This window comes from Pongo pygmaeus, chromosome 4 (assembly GCF_028885625.2).
Source record: "Pongo pygmaeus isolate AG05252 chromosome 4, NHGRI_mPonPyg2-v2.0_pri, whole genome shotgun sequence".
Classification (NCBI taxonomy): Eukaryota; Metazoa; Chordata; class Mammalia; order Primates; family Hominidae; genus Pongo; species Pongo pygmaeus.
Window position 1 is genome coordinate 152837099 of NC_072377.2, and position 24013 is coordinate 152861111.

At 37.8% G+C, this 24013-nt stretch overlaps 1 protein-coding gene across 1 annotated transcript; it reads left to right on the forward strand.

The window, feature by feature from the left end:
* The first annotated feature begins 1547 nt into the window (after nt 1–1547).
* On the forward strand, nt 1548–23297 carry MARCOL (MARCO like). Its single transcript, XM_054487149.2, has 4 exons — nt 1548–1656; nt 12897–13558; nt 13640–14179; nt 23235–23297. Exons 1-4 carry the CDS (start codon nt 1608–1610, stop codon nt 23295–23297), a joined length of 1314 nt encoding a protein of 437 aa, XP_054343124.1. The 5' UTR covers nt 1548–1607.
* Nucleotides 23298–24013: the final 716 nt, after the last annotated feature.

Consider the following 24013-nt stretch of genomic DNA (forward strand, 5'->3'; position numbering starts at 1 on the left):
ATTATGAGATTCAATATGAGATTTGGGTAGGGACACAGCCAAACCATATCAGTGGGTTTTCACTGCAGAATTCTTTAATTTTGTCTGTATATTGCAGCAGTTTATAATAAAATTTTTGAAAAATTAACCTGAGCTATAAGTGTGTGTGTATATATATATATATATATATACACACACAAACATATATATATATACATACCCATGTATGTGTATGTATATATATATAAACAATCCATCCATATATGTGCGAGTACATATATACGTGTGTGTGTATGTATGTTTGTGTGTTATATAAACTATCCAACTCTGTCTGGTTCCATAAGCTTCCTTTGATACTCATGTGAATTCCAGTCAGTTTAGAAGATAATTATGCAGGGAGAAAAAGCTGCTTTCTTACTATAGGAAACAAACTTGGTCTCTTTTGATTCCATAAAATTGCTTATTTGATTAAAAGAAATCATCTATTATTTTCAAACTTCTCTTTCTTCTAAGTAAGTTGAAGAGAAAATCAAACACAATCCAGAACCACTAAATCTGAAAGTCTTAGAATCAGAAGTAATTGGAAAAATGATCTAGTTCATCTCTCCTCCCAAAGTTGAAATTTTCCTTAGAACTGTAATATATTTATCCTGAACTTCCTTATACTATTTCTGCTCTCTGTAACTAAACAGTTCAAATAATATCTTTCTTCTCCATAGTGATGCCCTTGAGAAGATGAAGCCAAAGACCGTAACACTCCCGAGTTTGTGCTTTTCTGAGCTTACATTTTCTACTGCCATAAATCCACTTCATGCTTTATGGTCTCCAGACCTCACATTATCAAAGTTATATTTTGGACAAGCTCCAATTGATTCAAGTTTCTCTTATTTAGAGAAACCAATCTTGAAGACAATATTCCAATGTCTAATAACATTGAGCTTATGACCAACTAAAAATCCCAAGGTGATTTTCCCATGAGTTGCTGTTTGACATAATAACTTGAAGCAACAATGCCAATTGTGTAATGTTATTTCTTAAACATGAGCTCTACTGTCTCCTGTTACCTCATAAAAACGCATTACTTGTCATCATTCATCTTGATGAATACTGTATGCATTCATTACTACTAATGACCAATATTCAATACATTTTTACTTGCTTTTAAAAGATAATTTGAGGTAAATAATTGACACGTAAATCACTGGAAAGTTTCTCTTGTGGCCCTATAAACTTGGAGAACAAATAATAGTATTAACTGAAGATAAGCCATCCCTTAACAATAAAAAAGTGAACACTGAATTTACCACTTTCCCAGATGGGTTTCATCATTTTAATTTTCTTCTGGGAGGAAGATATCTAATAGACACATATTAAAGTTTGAATATTTATAGGAGTTGGGGCATGGAGCTAACTTTGAAAATGACAGTTCATTCAAGAAGCAATACCTTCCAGTTTGCGAAAATTACTCTGTAATTTATTAAAGACAGTGACAGTGTTTGGCAGTTAGGGAGAATAATTTTTCCAATATATAACACGGTGGTAGTGAGCATGGTTTATTTGAAGAGCACCTACTGCAGAGTTGGGCTTAACTCCACCCAACAGCCAAGTCTGAAACAACTGACCGTACCATGAGGGCTTTCGTTTTCTTTCTCTTCATTCTCCTGGCCGAGTTCTCAGGTAAGAAAGTCACAGTCAATAGCTTTCCTTCCAAATCTCAAAGTAAAGAATTAGAAATGTTAAGTGATTTAGCAATACTTTGTCAAAAGATTTAAAAATAGGCAATCCATCAGACAGAGAAATGGAAGGTAAATTTCCAACAAAATAAATGTAGATCCAGAGTCATAAAAATAGTGACTGAATGAAATAAGAGTGAATAGTTTGGTGTGGCTGAAGAGAAACAGATACAAGGGAGCAGGAAAGGCAAGATATTAGACTGGAAAGATGAATTTAGACTAAGAGGCTTATGAGTTTGTGAATATTCAAGTTCATAATTTATAAGGAAAGGGTTTTGTGATACGATCCTGGACTATATGGTCAAATAATAATGTGTTCAAATCCTGATTTTTTTTCCCATTCATGTGATTTGAGGAAACTTGTTTAACTTACTTGAATCTCAATTTTCTTATTTGCAAAATGGAAATTATTATTCTTTCCTATAGAGTTATTTCAGGAACTATTCAGATAATAGCTTTAGTTACCATTACTTGTGCTTTCTTAGGTACTTGACTCTCAACTTACTTTTCTCTATTCCTTACCTCAGTACAGTTAGGTGATTTTCAGATATGTAAATTTCTAGCTTTGAGATATAAATTTCTCAAGATAATAAATGACACAGTTAATACATTTCTCAAGATAAAAATTATAATAATGATACTGATTCTAATTTATCCCCAAATCATAAGCTCCCACTTGACCATCTTTCTTATACCTAGTGAAATGAAATAATAAAAGTAAATTGCCTCAGACCCTTCACTTCTTATATTTGTTTTTTTAAAATTATTATTATACTTTAAGTTTTAGGGTACATTTGCATAATGTGCAGGTTAGTTACATATGTATACATGTGCCACGCTGGTGCGCTGCACCCACTAACTCGTCATCTAGCATTAGGTATATCTCCTAATGCTATCCCTCCCCTCTCCCCCCACCCCACAACAGTCCCCCGAGTGTGATGTTCCCCTTCCTGTGCCCATGTGTTCTCATTGTTCAATTCCCACCTATGAGTGAGAATATGTGGTGTTTGGTTTTTTGTTCTTGCGATAGTTTACTGAGAATGATGATTTCCAATTTCATCCATGTCCCTACAAAGGACATGAACTCATCCTTTTTTATGGCTGCATAGTATTCCATGGTGTATATGTGCCACATTTTCTTAATCCAGTCTATCATTGTTGGACATTTGGGTTGGTTCCAAGTCTTTGCTATTGTGAATAATGCCGCAATAAACATACGTGTGCATGTGTCTTTATAGCAGCATGATTTATAATCCTTTGGGTATATACCCAGTAATGGGATGGCTGGGTCAAATGGTATTTCTAGTTCTAGATCCGTGAGGAGTCGCCACACTGACTTCCACAAGGGTTAAACTAGTTTACAGTCCCACCAACAGTGTAAAAGTGTTCCTATTTCTCCACATCCTCTCCAGCACCTGTTGTTTCCTGACTTTTGAATGATTGCCATTCTAACTGGTGTGAGATGGTATCTCATTGTGGTTTTGATTTGCATTTCTCTGATGGCCAGTGATGGTGAGCATTTTTTCATGTGTTTTTTGGCTGCATAAATGTCTTCTTTTGAGAAGTGTCTGTTCATTTCCTTCACCCACTTTTTGATGGGGTTGTTTGTTTTTTTCTTGTAAATTTGTTTGAGTTCATTGTAGATTCTGGATGTTAGCCCTTGGTCAGATGAGTAGGTTGCAAAACTTTTCTCCCATTTTGTAGGTTGCCTGTTCACTCTGATGGTAGTTTCTTTTGCTGTGCAGAAGTTCTTGAGTTGAATTAGATCCCATTTGTCAATTTTGGCTTTTGTTGCCATTGCTTTTGGTGTTTTAGACATGAAGTCCTTGCCCATGCCTATGTCCTGAATGGTAATGCCTAGGTTTTCTTCTAGGGTTTTTATGGTTTTAGGTCTAACGTTTAAGTCTTTAATCCATCTTGAATTGATTTTTGTATAAGGTGTAAGGAAGGGTCCAGTTTCAGCTTTCTACATATGGCTAGCCAGTTTTCCCAGCACCATTTATTAAATAGGGAATCCTTTCCCCATTGCTTGTTTTTCTCAGGTTTGTCAAAGCTCAGATAGTTGTAGATATATGGCAATATTTCTGAGGGCTCTGTTCTGTTCCATCGATCTATATCTCTGTTTTGGTACCCCATGCTGTTTTGGTTACTGTAGCCTTGTAGTATAGTTTGAAGTCAGGTAGTGTGATGCCTCCAGCTTTGTTCTTTTGGCTTAGGATTGACTTGGCGATGCAGGCTCTTTTTTGGTTCCATATGAACTTTAAAGTAGTTTTTTCCAATTCTGTGAAGAAAGTCATTGGTAGCTTGATGGGGATGGCATTGAATCTGTAAATTACCTTGGGCAGTATGGCCATTTTCACAATATTGATTATTCCTACCGATGAGCATGGAATGTTCTTCCATTTGTTTCTATCCCCTTTTATTTCCTTGAGCAGTGGTGTGTAGTTCTCCTTGAAGAGGTCCTTCACGTCCCTTGTAAGTTGGATTCCTAGGTATTTTATTCTCTTTGAAGCAATTGTGAATGGGAGTTCACCCATGATTTGGCTCTCTGTTTGTCTGTTGTTGGTGTATAAGAATGCTGTGATTTTTGTACATTGATTTTCTATCCTGAGACTTGCTGAAGTTCCTTATCAGCTTAAGGAGATTTTGGGCTGAGACGATGGGGTTTTCTAGATATACAATCATGTCGTCTGCAAACAGGGACAATTTGACTTCCTCTTTTCCTAATTGAATACCCATTATTTCCTTCTCCTGCCTAATTGCCCTGGCCAGAACTTCCAATACTATGTTGAATAGCAGTGGTGAGAGAGGGCATCCCTGTCTTGTGCCAGTTTTCAAAGGGAATGCTTCCAATTTTTGCCCATTCAGTATGATATTGGCTGTGGGTTTGTCATAGATAGCTCTTATTATTTTGAGATACGCCCTATCAATACCTAATTTATTGAGAGTTTTTAGCATGAAGGGTTGTTGAATTTTGTCAAAGGCTTTTTCTGCATCTATTGAGATAATCATGTAGTTTTTGTCTTTGGTTCTGTTTATATGCTGGATTACATTTATTGATTTGTGTATATTGAACCAGCCTTGCATCCCAGGGATGAAGCCCACTTGATCATGGTGGATAAGCTTTTTGATGTGCTGCTGGATTCGGTTTGCCAGTATTTTATTGAGGATTTTTGCATCAATGTTCATCAAGGATATTGGTCTAAAATTCTCTTTTTTGGTTGTGTTTCTGATAGGCTTTGGTATCAGGATGATGCTGGCCTCATAAAATGAGTTAGGGAGGATTCCCTCTTTTTCTATTGATTGGAATAGTTTCAGAAGGAATGGTACCAGTTCCTCCTTGTACCTCTGGTAGAATTCGGCTGTGAATCCATCTGGTCCTGGACTCTTTTTGGTTGGTAAGCTATTGATTATTGCCACAATTTCAGCTCCTGTTATTGGTCTATTCAGAGATTCAACTTCTTCCTGGGTTAGTCTTGGGAAAGTGTATGTGTCGAGGAATTTATCCATTTCTTCTAGATTTTCTAGTTTATTTGCGTAGAGGTGTTTGTAGTATTCTCTGACGGTAGTTTGTATTTCTCTGGGATCGGTGGTGCTATCCCCTTTATCATTTTTTATTGCATCTATTTGATTCTTCTCTCTTTTTTTCTTTATTAGTCTTGCTAGTGGTCTATCAATTTTGTTGATCCTTTCAAAAAACCAGCTCCTGGATTCATTAATTTTTTGAAGAGTTTTTTGTGTCTCTATTTCCTTCAGTTCTGCTCTGATCTTAGTTATTTCTTGCCTTCTGCTAGCTTTTGAATGTGTTTGCTCTTGCTTTTCTAGTTCTTTTAATTGTGATGTTAGGGTGTCAATTTTGGATCTTTCCTGCTTTCTCTTGTGGGCATTTAGTGCTATAAATTTCCCTCTACACACTGCTTTGAATGCATCCCAGAGATTCTGGTATGTTGTGTCTTTCTTCTCATTGGTTTCAAAGAACATCTTTATTTCTGCCTTCATTTTGTTATGTACCCAGTAGTCATTCAGGAGCAGGTTGTTCAGTTTCCATGTAGTTGAGCGGTTTTGAGTGAGATTCTTAATCCTGAGTCCTAGTTTGATTGCACTGTGATCTGAGAGATAGTTTGTTATAATTTCTGTTCTTTTACATTTGCTGAGGAAAGCTTTACTTCCAAATATGTGGTCAATGTTGGAATAGGTGTGGTGCTGAAAAAAATGTATATTCTGTTGATTTGGGGTGGAGAGTTCTGTAGATGTCTATTAGTTCTGCTTGGTGCAGAGCTGAGTTCAATTCCTGGGTATCCTTGTTGACTTTCTGTCTTGTTGAACTGTCTAATGTTGACAGTGGGCTGTTATAGTCTCCCATTATTAATGTGTAGGAGTCTAAGTCTCTGTGTAGGTCACTCAAGACTTGCTTTATGAATCTGGGTGCTCCTGTATTGGGTGCATATCTATTTAGGATAGTTAGCTCTTCTTGTTGAATTGATCCCTTTACCATTATGTAATGGCCTTCTTTGTCTCTTTTGATCTTCATTGGTTTAAAGTCTGTTTTATCAGAGACTAGGATTGCAACCCCTGCCTTTTTTTGCTTTCCATTTGCTTGGTAGATCTTCCTCCATCCCTTTATTTTGAGCCTATGTGTGTCTCTGCATGTGAGATGGGTTTCCTGAATACAGCACACTGATGGGTCTTGACTCTTTATCCAATTTGCCAGTCTGTGTCTTTTAATTGGAGCATTTAGTCCATTTATATTTAAAGTTAATATTGTTACGTGTGAATTTGATCCTGTCGTTATGATGTTAGCTGGTTATTTTGCTCATTAGTTGATGCAGTTTCTTCCTAGTCTCGATGGTCTTTACATTTTGGCATGATTTTGCAGCGGCTGGTACTGGTTGTTCCTTTCCATGTTTAGCGCTTCCTTCAGGAGCTCTTTTAGGGCAGGCCTGGTGGTGACAAAATCTCTCAGCATTTGCTTGTCTGTAAAGTATTTTATTTCTCCTTCACTTATGAAGCTTAGTTTGGCTGGATATGAAATTGTGGGTTGAAAATTCTTTTCTTGAAGAATGTTGAATATTGGCCCCCACTCTCTTCTGGCTTGTAGAGTTTCTGCTTAGAGATCCGCTGTTAGTCTGATGGGCTTCTCTTTGAGGGTAACCCGACCTTTCTCTCTGGCTGCCCTTAACATTTTTTCCTTCACTTCAACTTTGGTGAATCTGACAATTATGTGTCTTGGAGTTGCTCTTCTCAAGGAGTATGTTTGTGGCATTCTCTGTATTTCCTGAATCTGAATGTTGGCCTGCCTTGCTAGATTGGGGAAGTTCTCCTAGATAATATACTGCAGAGTGTTTTCCAGCTTGGTTCCACTCTCCCCGTCACTTTCAGGTACACCAATCAGACGTAGATTTGGTCTTTTCACATAGTCCCATATTTCTTGGAGGCTTTGCTTGTTTCTTTTTATTCTTTTTTCTCTAAACTTCCCTTCTGGCTTCATTTCATTCATTTCATCTTCCATCGCTGATACCCTTTCTTCCAGTTGATCGCATCAGCTGCTGAGGCTTCTGCATTCTTCACGTAGTTCTCAAGCCTTGATTTTCAGCTCCATCAGCTCCTTTAAGCACTTCTCTGTATTGGTTATTCCAGTTATACTTTCTTCTAAATTTTTTTCAAAGTTTTCAACTTCTTTGCCTTTGGTTTGAATATCCTCCCATAGCTCGGAGTAATTTGATCGTCTGAAGCCTTCTTCTCTCAGCTCGTCAAAGTAATTCTCCATCCAGCTTTGTTCCGTTGCTGGTGAGGAACTGCATTCCTTTGGTGGAGGAGAGGCACTCTGCTTTTCAGAGTTTCCAGTTTTTCTGCTCTGTTTTTTCCCCATCTTTGTGGTTTTATCTACTTTTGGTCTTTGATGATGGTGATGTACAGGTGGGTTTTTGGTGTGGATGTCCTTTCTGTTTGTTAGTTTTCCTTCTAACAGACAGGACCCTCAGCTGCAGGTCTGTTGGAGTAGCCGGCCATGTGAGGTGTCAGTCTGCCCCTGGTGGGGGGTGCCTCCCAGTTAGGCTGCTCGGGGGTCGGGGGTCAGGGACCCACTTGAGGAGGCAGTCTGTGGGTTCTCAGATCTCCAGCTGCGTGCTGGGAGAACCACTGCACTCTTCAAACGTGTCAGACAGGGACATTTAAGTCTGCAGAGGTTACTGCTGTCTTTTTGTTTGTCTGTGCCCTGCCCCCAGAGGTGGAGCCTACAGAGGCAGGCAGGTCTCCTTGAGCTGTGGTGGGCTCCACCCAGTTCGAGCTTCTGGGCTTCTTTGTTTACCTAAGCAAGCCTAGGCAATGGCGGGCGCCCCTCTCCCAGCCTCACTGCCACCTTGCAGTTTGATCTCAGACTGCTGTGCTAGCAATCAGCGAGACTCCGTGGGTGTAGGACCCTCTGAGCCAGGTGCGGGATATAATCTCCTGGTGCGCCGTTTTTTAAGCCCGTTGGAAAAGTGCAGTATTCGGGTGGGAGTGACCCAATTTTCCAGGTGTCGTCTGTCACCCCTCTCTTTGACTAGGAAAGGGAACTCCCTGATCCCTTGTGCTTCCCGAGTGAGGCAATGCCTCGCCCTTCTTTGGCTCGTGCACGGTGAATGCACCCACTGACCTGCGCCCACTGTCTGGCACTCCCTAGTAAGATGAACCCGGTACCTCAGATGGAAATGCAGAAATCACCCGTCATCTGCGTTGCTCATGCTAGGAGCTGTAGACCGGAGCTGTTCCTATTCAGCCATCTTGGCTCCCGACCGAGACCACGTCTTATATTTGTAACATCAAAATAGTGGTTCTCTTCTCATTAGAAACACTGCAAAGCTGTTTCAGAGTTTTGAGTACAAGAGTGATAATATTCATCTTGTTAAGAAATATCAGTCTTGTGGTAATACTAAAAATGAATTAGATGTAAGCAAAATTGCACTGTAATGCCACTGAGGAGCTGCTGAAGTAACAGAGTTAAGAAAAAAAAAGGGAGAGTTAAAAGATAGAATTAGAGAAAGGAGAACAATACGTGTGTGTGTGTGTGTTTTAAAGGGGGAAAACAGATATTCAGATAAAATTCCTTTATAGAACATATATTTCATATTTCATGATGGGAGGTACTGTAACTGTTGTGACCTTCAGTGCCTTGTTAAGTGCTAGAAGGTATTTTGTGATGGAAGAAAGCATACTATATATGCAATGATTATATAGATCGGAAGATGAAGAAGAGAGGTGAATCAGAAAAGCGATACTAAGCACATCCTAGAGTCTGTAAAATCAGAAGGGAAAAAATACCAAACAAAGCTGAAGATACTTATTTTCCAAGTTTTTTTTTCTTTGTACAGATCCTTTTTATTAAGATTTATACAGGCAATTGACCAACACAGAAAACCAGTCTAGCAGCTCCAAAGTAACTATAAAAACGGTGGTGCTGATGGTGGTGTGCCCCACACAGGGCAGGTGACCTCAGACGTGGAGCAGCATCTCCCGTGGGATACTATTTCAGACGTGCACTAGTAAGTGTATACTGAGAAGGGATTATAAACCTTCCCTGGCACAATAGATACAAAAAGAGATAGAACCAATGATATTTTGCCTAGGTACAGTATCTAGATTTACAATATCTAGTTTACTGGCTTCACTTCATATAGCAATGCACAATAGAAAATGGATTTCTTTCTTCAAGGGTATTATACCTTGCCAAGAACATAGTAAATATGTTACTATGTTGATGGCTATGAAAACAGACAGAGACAAATGAGTGAGGAGGCACTTTCTCTCACAGAGACAGGACTTCATTCTATTTCACATAAATCCTTAAGGGCCCATTCAAATATAAGACCTCTTACAAAGTTTCAGTCATGTATGAGGGCACTTACCTTTAAGACTCCATTTCGAAACCGTTTTGAAATAGTGAAGGGGGAAAATGTCACACTCAAATGTGCTACTCTTAAAAGCAGTGTTTCTAAACACAGCTTGCCTTTTACAAAGAGTGAAGGTGGCCTTTCTGTTTAGTAGTTGGGTAATTGGGTGCAATAATCAAATCTTAAGGCAATGGCAAGGCTGATGGTGGGGATTTGGCACAATAAGGGGAAGGAATGATTCTGTCCAGTTGTACCTTAAATCCTAAAGGATTACTAATGACATGGGAGGGATAGCTACCTGCCCCACGCACAGGGGCTCCTGGACAATACCGTGGCTTTAGAAACAAACCTAGGTTCTGAAGGAATGACACTGCAAAGTCTTACAGAAATCCTTTTGTGAGATAGCCAGTCCAGAATAAAACCTTTGGGGTACTTGTCAACAAGCAAGAAGCTTTCTGAAGAGGTAGATGAAAGCAGTATTTCATAGCAGGTTTGCTGCCCGACGTGACAAAAGACATGCATGCGCCTCTCAGAACAGACCAGAAGATCAACTGTTGTTGAAAATAGTCCATGGTAGTGAGAAGAGATGTTGGCCACATTGCTATGTGCATTATTTCAATTTTATTGTATTAAGAACAGGAAGGACTGCCATTTCTTTAAATAACAAACTATACAAATAAAAAGGAGCAGAACTAATATGGAATGTTTTTGAAGAAAACAAACTTATGGATTCAATAAATAATATAAAATGCTTTTGTGCTAAAATAGAACTCTTGTTTCTTATATATATATATATAGTTCAGTGATCTTTATAAAAAATAGATGGTGAAACCACATTATAATATCTTAATTGCCTCTTATTACTCCAAAATTCACCCCTAGTTTTTATTTAATAAATTTACTTATCCATGTAAGAAATGATGTATTATTAGGATTTTCATTGATTCATTACTTACATTAGCAAAAGAGGGAAATAAACTACTTGTTTATTGCTAGAACACTGGTTAAATACATTATGATAAACCCATAAAATGGGATACTATGCAACCAATGAGGGGAAATAAATAAATATGCTCTATATGTATTGATGTAGTGAAACCTTCATTATATTGATTGCCCTTGGAGAAAACAAAGAGTAAACAAAGAGTAGAACTCTGAGTAGAGTGTGCCACCAATTGTGTGGATAATTATATTCATATATGTTTGTAAATACATAGGATATCCGTCCAATAAGTCACAAAAACCTGTAAATGTGATGGTGTCTTAGGCACTTTACTTTTACCATTTCCTAGGTAATAGGAAATAATTATGTCGTAGGTAGGAAATTATTTTTGTGGGGGTTTGGAGTAGGGGTACAGACAGGAAAGAAAAGGAAAGTAATTTTAAACTGTTTACTCTTTGCATCTTTAGGATTTGGCTCCATTTACTTGTGTCACCTGTCAAAAAAACTGAAAATCATTAATAAAAATATGTTACCGACTTTTTTTTCCTATTTCATCTACTTTATCTACTTTATCTACTTTAATTGATTTCTATTTTATCTACTTTAATTGATTTCTATTTGGTGTTAGCAACTGTTAATGAGCAATGCTTTATTCCTAGAACTGAAAGAATCCATACATGTACTCATCTCTCAGCTAAAAAAATTATTTTTTCTCATTAATTTCTCTGGTTGAATCTTACATTTCTTACGTACCTCCTCCTCTAGGAAGAAGAGAGGATTCCACACTCTCTGCTACCTTGATTAGGAGACTATTGTCTAGTTTACTCCTCACATGATAGCATTGATCATTCTACTATAATATAAAGTCCTACTTATTTGCCCCACTACTAGACTTCTCAGCTTCATGTGGGCAGGGCCATGAATGTCTTGTTCATTCCTAGCTCTTTCTAAGCTTCTTTTATAATAATGAATTATTTAAATTTATATATTTTTTTTGTTAAATTGAATGAACGTCTAAGTTATACTCACAAACCATATCCACACTGTACCACAGTTTAGTTAAGCAGGTTGCTAACTGCTAAGCTTCTGTGTCTTGACTAGGACTTTAGTCACCTGCAGTAGTATACCATAGCATGCTCAGTGCATAGCAATTGACTATCATTTGACTTTACTTAAATTGACTTGAAAGTATAAATGTGTATATTTATGGAAATATAAAGCAGAGCAATTGAAAATTCAGGTGAGACCCTAAGTATACATCTGAAATAATCAACATTGGAATGATTTAAAATTGCATATATTGAAAAAAATACCAAGAAAACCTATGCAGAAAACAAAAGGTAAGCCTAATTAAAATCTTTAAGAGATTTTAATTTCCACATTAGGTAAGTGAAAAAAGAAAGAGGAATTATCAAGCAAGAAGGAAAGGATGAGAAAAAAATACACTTCTACCAAAAAAAAAAAAAAAAAAGGAAAAGAAGCACAGACCCAATGCAATACTTTTATACTTAGCTCTAAAGTCACTCCATTTGTTTATTTATTGTTTTTTAGATCCTGCTCATTATGGAATATAATCTGAAAAAACATAAAACATATACACATACACACAATTATATATATTTCATTAGGGCATAGGTGGGCTTCCAAAATAAGTTGGAGAAGCTATAAAACATAGGGTTTAAGAAATAATCGTGATGTTTACCATTCCCTTGAGTAGTCTGACCAAAATAGAAAGAAGAAATATAACCACCAGAGAGAGCGTGATTGATCCTAGGGCCTTTTGTTGGAAATGGTGAACATAAAGCTGATTGAAAGAAACATGTTCTGAAGGAGAAAGGAAACATCTGTTTCAGGGATGGAAATGGAAAGAAAGATGGCTACAGATAACATGTATAGAGATGGAAGAGAGAAGAATAAAGTGGGGCTCACATCTGCCAGCCTTTTCCTGTCTGGAAAGTTGATGGCGTTATCCATAAAGTGAAGCTGGAGAATTAAGAATAAAGTACTTGGTGTGAAAAATAAGTTTATAATGAGCATTGAGCAGAGCCAGTTTGATTCATCAGAAAACAACTTAAAGGAATTGGGGGTAGAATGAAGTCTCAATTCAAATAATTCAGACTTTATGATTTAGAAATGGGGCAAATTGGATTGATCCTCTAATTTTTGAAATCCATGTAGTACAATAAGGAAAACAAAGGAGGAACCCAAATATTCAGGATATGAGGAAGAATGAGAAGATTCTATCTTGGGGCTTGGTTAAAAAATCAAGAAAGCATTAAAAATATACTATATCTTGGACAAATGTTGTTGATTTAAAATTATTTAATTATATAACTTTATTTTCATTTTTTTCTGGTTGTGTTATTATTCCAGCATCTTCAACCCAGATTTCAAATACCAGTGTTTCCAAACTAGAAGAGAATCCAAAATCTGCACTTATTCTGGAGAAAAAAAATGAAGCTAACCATCTAGGACAACAAAGGGATTCTAGTAAGCAAGGAGGTAGTTATACACAAGGAAATCCAGGAACATTTAGTCTTCAAGGACAACCAGGATATTTTAACAAGCTAGAGAAACCAACACATTTTAAGCAAGGGAGAGCAGGAGTTTTAAACCAGCCTGGGATTTTAAAGAATTCAGGAAAATCTAACCAAAAAGGGAATCCAGAATCTTCTAATATGCAGGAAAACTCAGGATCTTCTAGCCAACTAGGGAAACCAGGGATTTATACCCAAAAGGTGAATCCAGGGTCATCTGGCCAACAAGGGAAACCAGGGTCATTTAGCCGGAAAGTGATGGTGGGGTCATCTAGCCAACAGGGGAAGCCAGGATCATCTAGCCAACATGGGAATCTAGGGTCATCTACCCAGAAAGGGAATTTAGGATCTTCTAGCCTACAAGGGCATCTGGGTTTATCTAGCCATCAAGGGAAGCCAGAGTCATCTAGCCAACAAGGGAAGCCAGGGTCATCTAGCCAACAAGGAAATCTAGGATCTTCTAGCCAACAAGGGAATCCAGGGTCTTCTAGCCATCAAGCAAAGCCAGGGTCATCTAGCCAACAAGGAAATCTAGGATCTTCTGGCCAACAGGGGAAGCCAGGATCTTCTAGGGAACAGGGGAAGCCAGGGTCGTCTAGCCATCAAGGGAAGCCAGGGTCATCTAGCCAACAAGGAAATCTACATTTATCTAGCCAGCAAGGGAATCAAGGACCTTCTAGCAAACAGAGGAAGCCAGGGTCATCCAGCCATCAAGGAAATCTACGATTATCTAGCCAGCAAGGGAATATAGGATCTCCTAGCCAACAGGGGAAGCCAGAGTCTTCTAGCCAACAAGGGAATCTAGGGTCATCTAGCCATCAAGGGAAACCAGGGTCATCTAGCCATCAAGGGAAGCCAGCGTCATCTAGCCAACAAGGGAAGCCAGGGGCATCTAGTCAACAAGGAAATCTAGGGTCATCTAGCCAGCAAGGAGATCTAGGATCTTCTAAGCAGCAAGGGAAGCCAGGGTCATCTAGCCAGCAAGGAAATATAGGGTCATCTGGCCAGGAATGGAAGCCAGAGTCATCTAGCCAACAGAGAAAATTAAGGTCACTTTACAACCAACAACAAAGAAAAAATATCGACAACACTTTGGATGGCAATATAATGGCCTTTCAGGTTAGTGCTAGTAACTTCTTTTTCTCAGTCAACTTGACCCAGCAATTCTCTTTTCCAAGACTTAAAATGCTTTAAAAACCACAATGTGTTAATGAAAAGTCACTTGCAATGACACTGATTAAACAAAATTAGAAGAACTTTGGAGCTGATTATTTTAATGCATAATACTTATGACTATTAATGAATGCACTGCCCTTCTATTCTTTCATTTCCCTCTATTATTTTCCACTCAAACCTCCCTACCTATACTAGAATAACTCAGATCCTCATCAACTGAGCCCACACCTTTGCCATGTTTAACTTTCATGTCCATTTTTATCCCATCCATAATCTATAAATCGCTGAAGTAATATTCCTAAATCAAAAATCCTCTCTGATATTTTAGACCCCTACTTGAAATTCCTCAGTGGCTTCATACTACCTAGAAGATGTAACTTAAACTCCTAAACATAGAATTTACAGATTTTCATGATTATACTGCATACTGTTTAGCCTCATTTCATGTCACTGTTGCTCACACACCACCCATGTCATACAGAGCCCTTTGATTTTCCACACATGTATTCCTAATACCAATTATTTCCTCTATTATTAAACTCACCTTAACACTTTCTAATTGTCTATTATTAGCTGGGTAATGAACTTCTTGAAGAAAGTACCATTTGTTTTCAAACCTGTATCTCAAGGACCTAGAATAAGTGTGGCATATAGTAAGTTCTCCTGAACTGCATGTTAGATGGTTAGATAAATGCCTGCTACTTGGAAGCTACCATTTCAAATAGGTGAACATCTATCTGATCCACATGTCTCCTGTATTCCCTTTTGAGTCCTGCTGCGCTTTTACTTTTACTTGCCTGCCTTTCTTCCAACAATCAGCCTCCTAATTTATTTAATAATTGCTTTGAATACTCCGTTTGATACTCACATTCAAAACAGTTTTCTAGAACACTATCTTATCATCTTAATGGAAACTTTATTTTTTTACCTCATAAATTTTCATTCCTCACAAGCCTTCCAGATGAAAGTCATTTGTTCTCTTAGTCATTATCGCTTGGCTGGCATGAAGTAGTAATCTCTCAGAGAGACTCCCTACCATTCAGATCTTAATGCCATCACCAGCAGGTCTCTGAGTTTTTAGGATGCCACTTAAATTTTTGCAATTTTGTATTTATTCTAGAATAGGAGAAATAACCATGTCCAATTAACAGAGTATGTGTGAAATAAGTTGATCGTCATGAAAGGGTTGTATGATTTGGAAAATATGGAGGTATTTTTTTTTAATCTCCCTACAGCATCTCAGCTCTGAGAATACCACATCCTCTATCAAAAATGTCTCATCATTCTCATTAATGTCTCTGTTCTCACCTGCTAGTCAAAGCATACTTATATTCACAGGCTTCTGCCATTTAGCTCACATCCAAAGAAAATGCATCAGGTATTATTTAAATAAATCCTGCATAATCCTACTTCCTGTATAATTTTTTTTTCATGGGCATACCAAAAAAAGGGAATCAACAAATTATGACTGCATGCGTTTTGCATTTGCTTGTATGACTTTTCCCTGACTGTTGTTTTTCCATGTAGAGGAAGAATTGCCTCCAGAAAATTAAAATGGAGGCAGTCCGACATATAGTAAGTGAGTAGTTTGCAAATATTTTCCTTGATTCTATGGGTGTCTTTTCGATTCATTGATTGTTTCCTTTCCTGTGCAGAAGTTTTTCAACCTGATATGGTCCATTTTTGCTATGGATTGTCTGTGTTAGTTAGGTATTTCAACCTGATGTGGTCCATTTTTGCTATGGTTGTCTGTGTTAGTTAGGTATTACTCTTTGCCAGTCCAATGTTCAAGAGAGTTTCAACACAGTTTTCTTGTAGTAGTTTCACTGTTTGAGGTCTTATATTTAAGTCTTTAATCCATTTTGAGTTGATTTTTGTATATGGTGAGAGATAGGATTGTGGTTTCATTTTTCTGTATATGGATATCCAGTTTTCCCAGCATCATTTATTGAAGACTGTCCTTTTCCCAGTGTATGTTCTTGGCACCTTCACCCAAAATGGGTTCACTGTGGACATATGGATTTACCTCTGGGTTCTCTATTCTGTTCCACTGATTTATGTATCTGCTTTTATACCAGTACCATGCCATTTTGGTTACTATAGCTCTATAGCATAATTTGAAGTCAGGTAATGTGATTCCTCAAGTTCTCTTTTTTGTTTTGTTTTCTTTTGCTTATGATAGCTTTGGTTATTCTGGGTATCTTTTGTTTCCATATAAATTTTAGCATTTTTTTTAATTAATTAATTTATTTTTTATTTTTTATTATTTGTATTATTATTATTATACTTTAGGTTTTATGGTACATGTGTGCAATGTGCAGGTTAGTTACATATGTATACATGTGCCATGCTGCTGCACTGCACCCACTAACTCGTCATCTAGCATTAGGTATATCTCCCAATGCTATCCCTCCCCCCTCCCCCCACCCCACAACAGTGTTTTTTCTATCTCTGTGAAGAATGTCATTGGTATTTTGATAGGGATTGCATTGAATCTGTAGATTGTTTTGGGTAGTATAGACATTTTCACATTGATTCTTCCAATCCATGAACATAAAATGCCTTTCCATTTTTTAGTGTCCTCTTTAATTTCTTGCACCTATGTTTTATAGTTTTTATTGTAAAGATCTTTCACTTCTTTGGCTAAGTTAATACTTAGGTATTTAATTTAATTTGTAACTAAGGTAAATTGAATTACTTTCTTGATTTGTTTTTCAGATTGTTCACTATAGGCATACAAAATGCTGCTGATGTTTCTGTGTTGATTTCCTTTCCTGCAACTTTATTGAATTTGTTTATCAGTTCAAATAGCTTTTTGGTGGAGTCTTTAGGTTTTTCCAAATATAAGATCAGATTATGTGCAAACAAGGATAATTTGGCTTCTTTCTTTCCAATTTGGATGCTCTTTATGTCTCTCTTGTCTAATTGCTTTAGGAGGACTTACAGTACTGTGTTGAATAAAACTTGTGAAAGTGGGCATCCTTGTTGTGTTCCCAATCTTGGAGGAGAGGGTTTTGGTTTTCCCTCGTTTAGTTTAATACTAGCTGTGAGTCTGTTGTACACTGCTTTTATTTTGTTGAGGTATGATCTTTCTATATCCAGATTTCTAAGGCTTTTTATCATAAACGGACGTTGAATTTTATCAAATGCTTTTTCAGCGTTAATTGAAATGATCATATAGTTTTTGTTCTTTATTTTGTTGACATGACATATCACATTAATTAATTTGTGTATGTTGAAGCATCCTTGCATCCCTGGGATAAACCCCAGTTGGTCATGATGAATGATCCTTCTAATGTGTTGTTGAATGTGGTTTGCTAGTATTTTGTTAAGAATTTTTGCATCAACATTTATCAGAGCCATTGGGCTACAGTTTTCTTTTTCTGATGTCTCTTTGTCGGGTTTTGGTATCAGGATAATACTGGCCTCATAGAATAGGATTGGAAGTATTCCCTTCTCTATTTTTCAGAATAGTTTAAGTCGAAATGGTATTAGATCATCATTAATTGTTTGGTAGAAATAAGCAGTGAAGCCATCAGCTCCTGAGCTTTTCTTTACTGAGTGACTTTCTACTATGGTTTAATCTCATTAGTTGTTATTTATCTGTTCAGGTTTTGGATATTGTCGTTGTTCAAGTTTAGGTTGTTTGTGTCTAGGAGTTTGTCCATTTCTTCTAGATTTTCCAATTTATTTGCATATAGTTGCTTATAGTAGTCGCTAATGATCCTTTGAGTTTCTGCAGTACTGTTGTAATGTCTCCTTGTTCATCTCTGATTTTATTTATTTTTGAGCTTTTCTCTTTTTTTCTTAGTCTGGCTAACAGTTTGTCTATTTTGTTTAACTTTTCAAAAAACAACTTTATGTTTTATTCATCTCTAATTCATTTATTTCTGCTTTCATCTTTACTATTTCTTTTCTTCTACTAATTTTGGATTTGGTTTGCACTTGCTTTTCCAGTTCTTCAAGATGCATCATTGGGTTATTTACTTGAAGGCTTTCTTCTTTTTTGATGTAGGTCCTTATAGCTACAAACTTACCTCTTAGTAATGCTTTTACTGTATCCCATAGGTTTTGGTATGTTGTGTTTCCATTATCACTTGTTTCAAGAAAATTTTTAATTTTATTTTTAATTTTTTCATGGACTCACTCATTACTCAGGTATATTTTGTTTAATTTCCATGTGTTTGAATAGTTTTCAAAATTCATCTTATTAATGATTTCTAGTTTTATTACACTGTAGTCAGAGAAGATGCTTAACATTGTTGCAATATTTTTTGAATATTTTAAGACTTTCTTTGTGAGCTAACATATGGTCTATCCTTGAGAATAATTTATCTGTTGAGGAGAGAACAGTGTGTATTCTGCAGCCATTGAATGAAATGTTGTGTAAATATTTATTAGTTTTATCGGTTCTATAGTGTAGATTAAATACAATATTTCTTCTTGTGTCTTCTGTATGGAAGATCTGTCTAATGCTGAAAGCCTGGTGTTAAGTCTCCAGCTATTATTGTATTGGGATCTCTCTCTCTTTAGCTCTAATAATATTTTCTTCATATATCTGGGTTTTCCAGTGTTGAGTAAATATATACTTACAATTGTTATATGCCCTTACTGAATTGACACCTTTACCATTATGGAGTGACCTTTTCTCTTTCTATAGTTTTTATCTGGAAATTTATTCTGTCTAGCTACTCCTGCTCTTTTGTGGTTTCCATTGGCATGGCATGGGGTATTATTTTTCATCCCTTTATTTTCTGTCTATGTGTATCTTTACCAGTGAAGTGTACTTTTTTTTTCTTCTTTTCTCCTTTCTTTTTTTTGGGGGTGAGGGGACAAACTCTCGCTGTGTAGCACAGACTGGAGTGCAGTGGCAAAATCTCAGATCACTGAAACCTCTGCCTTCTAGGTTCAAGTGATTCTCTTCTCTCAGCCTCCCGAGTAGTTGGGATTACAGGCGTGTGCCACCACGCCCAGCTAATTCTTGTACTTTTAGTAGAGATGGGTTTCACCATGTTGGCCAGGCTGGTCTTGAACTCCTGACCTCAAGAGATCCACCCACCTTAGCCTCCCAAAGTGCTGGGATTACAGGCATGAGCCACCGTACCCGGCCTGAAGTGTGTTTCTTGTAGGCAACAGAGCATTGGAATTGTGTGTGTGTGTGTGTGTGTGTGTGTGTGTGTGTGTGTGTTTGAGACAGAGTTTCACTCTGTTGCCCAGGCTGGAGTGCAGTGGTGTGATCTCGGCTCATTGCAACCTCTGTCTCCCAGTTTCAAGAAATTCTCCTGCCTAAGCCTCTGGAGTAGAGTAGCTGGGATTACAGGTCTGCACCACTACGCCCAGTTAATTTTTGTACTTTTAGTAGAGATGATGTTTCGCTATGTTGGCCAGGCTGGTCTTGAACTCCTGACCTCAAGCAATCTGCCTGCCTTAGCCTCCCAAAGTCCTGGGACTACAGGCTTGAGTCACCATGCCCAGCCTGTGTATATCATGAAAAGTCATTGTAGTTATTATTTTTGATTGGTTCATCATTCAGTCTCTCAAGAGTAGTCTATACACCACAATTATGATGTTATAATATTCTATGTTTTCCTGTGCATTTACTATTACCAGTGAGTTTTGTATCTGCAGATGATTTCTTATTGCTCATTCACAGCCTTTTCTTTCTGATTGAAGTGTTCCCTTTAGCATTTCTTAAAAGACAGGTCTGATATTGATGAAATCCCTCAGCTTTTGTTTGTCTCAGAAAGTCTTTATTTCTCCTGCCTGTTTGGAGGATATGATTCCTAGATTTGCTATTCTATGATTAAAGTTTTTTTTCCTTCAGCGTGTTAATTATATCATGCTACTCTCTCCTAGCATGTATGGTTTCCACAGAAAATCTGCTGCCAGACATGTTGGAGATCCATTGTATGTTATTTGTTTCTTTTCTGTCACTGTTTTTAGAATCCTTTCTTTATCCTTGGTATTTGAGAGTTTAATTATTAAATGACTTGAGGTTATCTTTTTTGCGTTAAATCTGCCTGGTTTTCTGTAAGTTTCTTGTACTTGAATGTTGATAACTTCCTCTATGTTTGGAAAGTTCTTTTATTATCTCTTTGAATAAATTTTCCATCCTTATCTCTTTCTCTGCCTTCTCTTTAAGGACAATAACTTTTAGAATTGCCCTTTTGGGGCTATTTTCTAGATCTATAGGCATGCTTCATTGTATTTGATTATTTTTTTATCCTCCATGTATTTTCAAATAGCCTGTCTTCAAGCTCATTAATTTTTTCTTCTGCTTGATCAATTCTGCTACTAAAAGACTCTGATGTATTCTTTGATATGCCAATTGTATTTTTCAGCTCCAGAATTTCTGCTTGATTCTTTTCATTTATTTCAATCTGTTTGTTAAATTTATCTGATAAAATTCTGAATTCCTTCTCTGTTATCCTGAATGTCTTTGAGTTTTCTCAAAAGAGCTATTTTGAATTATCTACCTGAAAGATCATATATCTCTGTTTCTCCAGAATTGGTCCCTGGTGCCTCTCCCTTGACCCCTGGTTCATTTGGTGAGGTCATGATTTCCTAAGTGGTCCTGATGTTTCTGCATGTTCGTTGTCATCTGAGCATTGAAGAGTTAAGCATTTATTGTAGTCTTTGCAGTTTGGGCTTCTTTCTGCCCATCCTTCTTGGGCAGGCTTTCCAGATATGTAAAAGAACTTGAGTGCTGTGATCTTGTGATCTAAGCTGTATTTGCATTAGGGGGCACCCCAATCCCAGTAACACTGTGTTTCTTGCAGACACATAGAGGTACCACCTTGATCATCTTGGATAACATCCAGAAGAATTATCTGGATTACAAGGCAGAGATTCTTATTTTCTTCTCTCACTTTCTTATAAGCTAATAGTCTCTCTCTATATTCTGACCTGCCTAGAGTTGGGCATTGGGTGACACAATTATCTCAGTGGCCACCATCAGTAGCTGTGTCAGACCTGAAGACAGCACAGCACTGGGGCTCACCTCTGAAACCACTGCTGGGCTACTACCTATGTTTTCTCAGGCCCTGGAAATCTATAATCAGCAGGTGGCAAAGCCTGCCAGGCTTGCATCCTTTCCTAGAGGGTGGTGAACTCCCCCAGTCCCTGAGCCAGTTCAGAGAGAGGTGCCATCCAGGAACCAGAGACTGGATTTAAAAAGCTTAGAAGTCAACCGGATGTTCTATTGTGCTTCAGCTGAGCTGACATTCAAACCACAAGATGCAGTTTTTAACACTCTTCCCCCTCCTTTCCATAGGCAGAGGAGCCTCACCCTGTGGTCACCACCATCTAAGGCCATGGAGAATACTGTTACCTTAAGGTCCAAGCACTCTTTAATCAGCCTGTGGTGATTGCTGCCTGGCCTCAGACTTATCCTTCAAGGGACTTGTCTCTGCTCTTACCCAGGGCAGGTCCAGAAAAGCCATCCAAGAGCCAAGGCCTATAATTAGGGACCCTAAGAGCCTGCTTTGTGGTCTCTGCCCTTGTGGCTGAGCTGGTACCTATGGTGCAAAACAAAGCCTGTTTACTGTTCCTTCCACTTTTTCTCAAGCAGAAAGAGTCTTTTCCAATAGTCATCACAGCTGGGAATGTATTAAGTCTCACCTGAAGCCAGCAAGTCTCAGAGTCTCACTCAAGGCCTTTGGTGTACTACTTGGGAATTGCTCCTGATTATTCAGGGGCCAAGGGCTCTTTTTCAGCAGGTGATGGATCCTGAAAGGACTGGATCCTTCCCTTCAAGGCGGAAGGTTCCCTCCTGGCCCAGGGTGTGTCTAGATATGTCATCTGGAAGCTAGTGTCTGGAAAAGGGCCTCATGACTCTAACTGGTGCCCTCTCCTATTGTTGCTGAGCTGGTATCCAAGATGCAAAACATCTTAGATATCTTTACTCTTCCCTTTCTTCTCCTCAAGTGAAAAGAATAGGTCTCATTTGGAGCTGAGAGCCTTTTAGCCTGGGGTTGGGGGAGGGGTGGTGTAAGCACTTCCTTAGTCACCCTGGCTTGATGTCTCAGGTCATGTGCTCCCCAAGTCCACTGGCTCTGAGCCCTGTTCAGCAGTAAGACTCACCTAGGATTTGCAGTCCTTGAGGCCTAGACTGTCTTTCAAATTTATGTAGAGCCCCAGAGCATGTTAGTCCATGGTAGCAAGGCTTGCCAGAGCTCAAGTTCTGACTGCTGAGATGGGCAATTCTCCTTTGGCTAGGACTTATTTAACTGCTCCCTCCATGAGTGGGCATCACCTGAGTTCAACTCAGTTTTGCCTTCTGCTGTGACAGGGTAGCACTGATTTCAATGCAATGTCTCACAATTGCTGTGCTCTCTTTCTCCCATGCACACAGATTATCTGTCCATGCCATGCTGCCTCTGCAACGGGATGAGAGACAGGTGGCGTCAGCAATTTGAGACTGTCTTTCCTCACCTTTTTAGTGCCTCTTTCAGTGATAAAGTTCAAACTATATACTGTGAGAGCTCACCTGATTTTTGGTTCTTACCTGGGTGCTTCTTTTGTGTGGATAGTTGTTAAATTGGTGTCCTTGTTGGGGGTGGGGAGGATGATCAGTGGAATCTTCTCTTTGCTATCTTGCTCCACCAAAATATACCCCTTTTTTCAGTTCTATTGTAAGAATTAAATACAAGAATCAATAAAATAATTGGTTGATTACAATGCTTAATAATTAATGGGTAATGAATATTTTTATTATAATATCTGAATTAAATTAATTACCCTATTCCTACCTAATAATCTTTCACATTTCTACAGACAAGCAGTGCCAGCAGCAAGAATTCAATTAGAAAAACAAAATGTCAATCTGTCTACAAACCAGTCTGTGGTTCTGATGGAAAAACCTATGGTAACCACTGCATACTTAATGAAGCAAAGTGGTAAGAAAGCTTTGTGTCTCTTTATATGAGGGAGTACTATTCTGTTTCACAGGGAATAAAAGATGATTATTCTTCATTTCTCTGTATTTTTCTCTTAATAGTGCCATGGCTATCGTTTGCCCAAAGAAAATGAAAAGATACTTAAATTAAACCTTGAACAGTAAATTCAATCAATTCCTGGGGGAATGTGGTTTATTCAGTTATTAAAGTAGCAGTAAATTTACTTTTGAGTAATTTATTTAGCAAATATTTATTGAATGTCAATTATATAGCAGAAAGTGCTCTAAGAACTGGAGGTAAAATGGTAAGCAAAACACAGAAATCCCTGCTTTCATGAAGTTTTTATTCCTGCAATAGAAGACAAACAAATGAAATATATCAGAGCATAAAAAGGACTATGAAGCCAATTGATTACTAATTGTTGCCTACTCAATTATATGTTAATCCTGAATAACAATAGCAAAGTTTGGATTTGGTGAATGAATCAAACCTTTGAGTTACGCACTACCTACAGAAATAAACTATATGGCTGTTTTAAATTGTAACATGTGGCTAAAAAAAGTTACATAATTTAGCTTCTGGAATTTTTGAATGTTCAGCTATGAAAGGTGGGGATAATGTAAGCATATTTGTTTTGTTGTCAACAGTTCTAGAATTTGTAAGTACTTTGTAAATTCTTATTGCAGAAATAAATTAATTAAAAGTTAAGTGTTCCCAGTAGCCATGCCATTTGAATGAGAAAGGGCATTAGGCACCACTTGCCTCATATTATAGATAAGCCATCTGGCCCAGAGATGAGAAGGAACTGACTCAAAGTGCACAGATTCTCAGGGCAGTCAGTGAAAACCACACAAGACAGCATCTAGGTCTGTTCTTTTCC

What these genes read in the sequence shown, in the direction of transcription:
- MARCOL (XM_054487149.2), top strand. Translation starts at nt 1,608, where the DNA reads ATGAGGGCTTTCGTTTTCTTTCTCTTCATTCTCCTGGCCGAGTTCTCA. An exon ending in TCTCCTGGCCGAGTTCTCAG is followed by an intron (nt 1,657 to 12,896) that starts GTAAGAAAGTCA and finishes TTATTATTCCAG; the next exon opens with CATCTTCAACCCAGATTTCA. An exon ending in CAGGGTCTTCTAGCCATCAA is followed by an intron (nt 13,559 to 13,639) that starts GCAAAGCCAGGG and finishes TCTAGGGAACAG; the next exon opens with GGGAAGCCAGGGTCGTCTAG.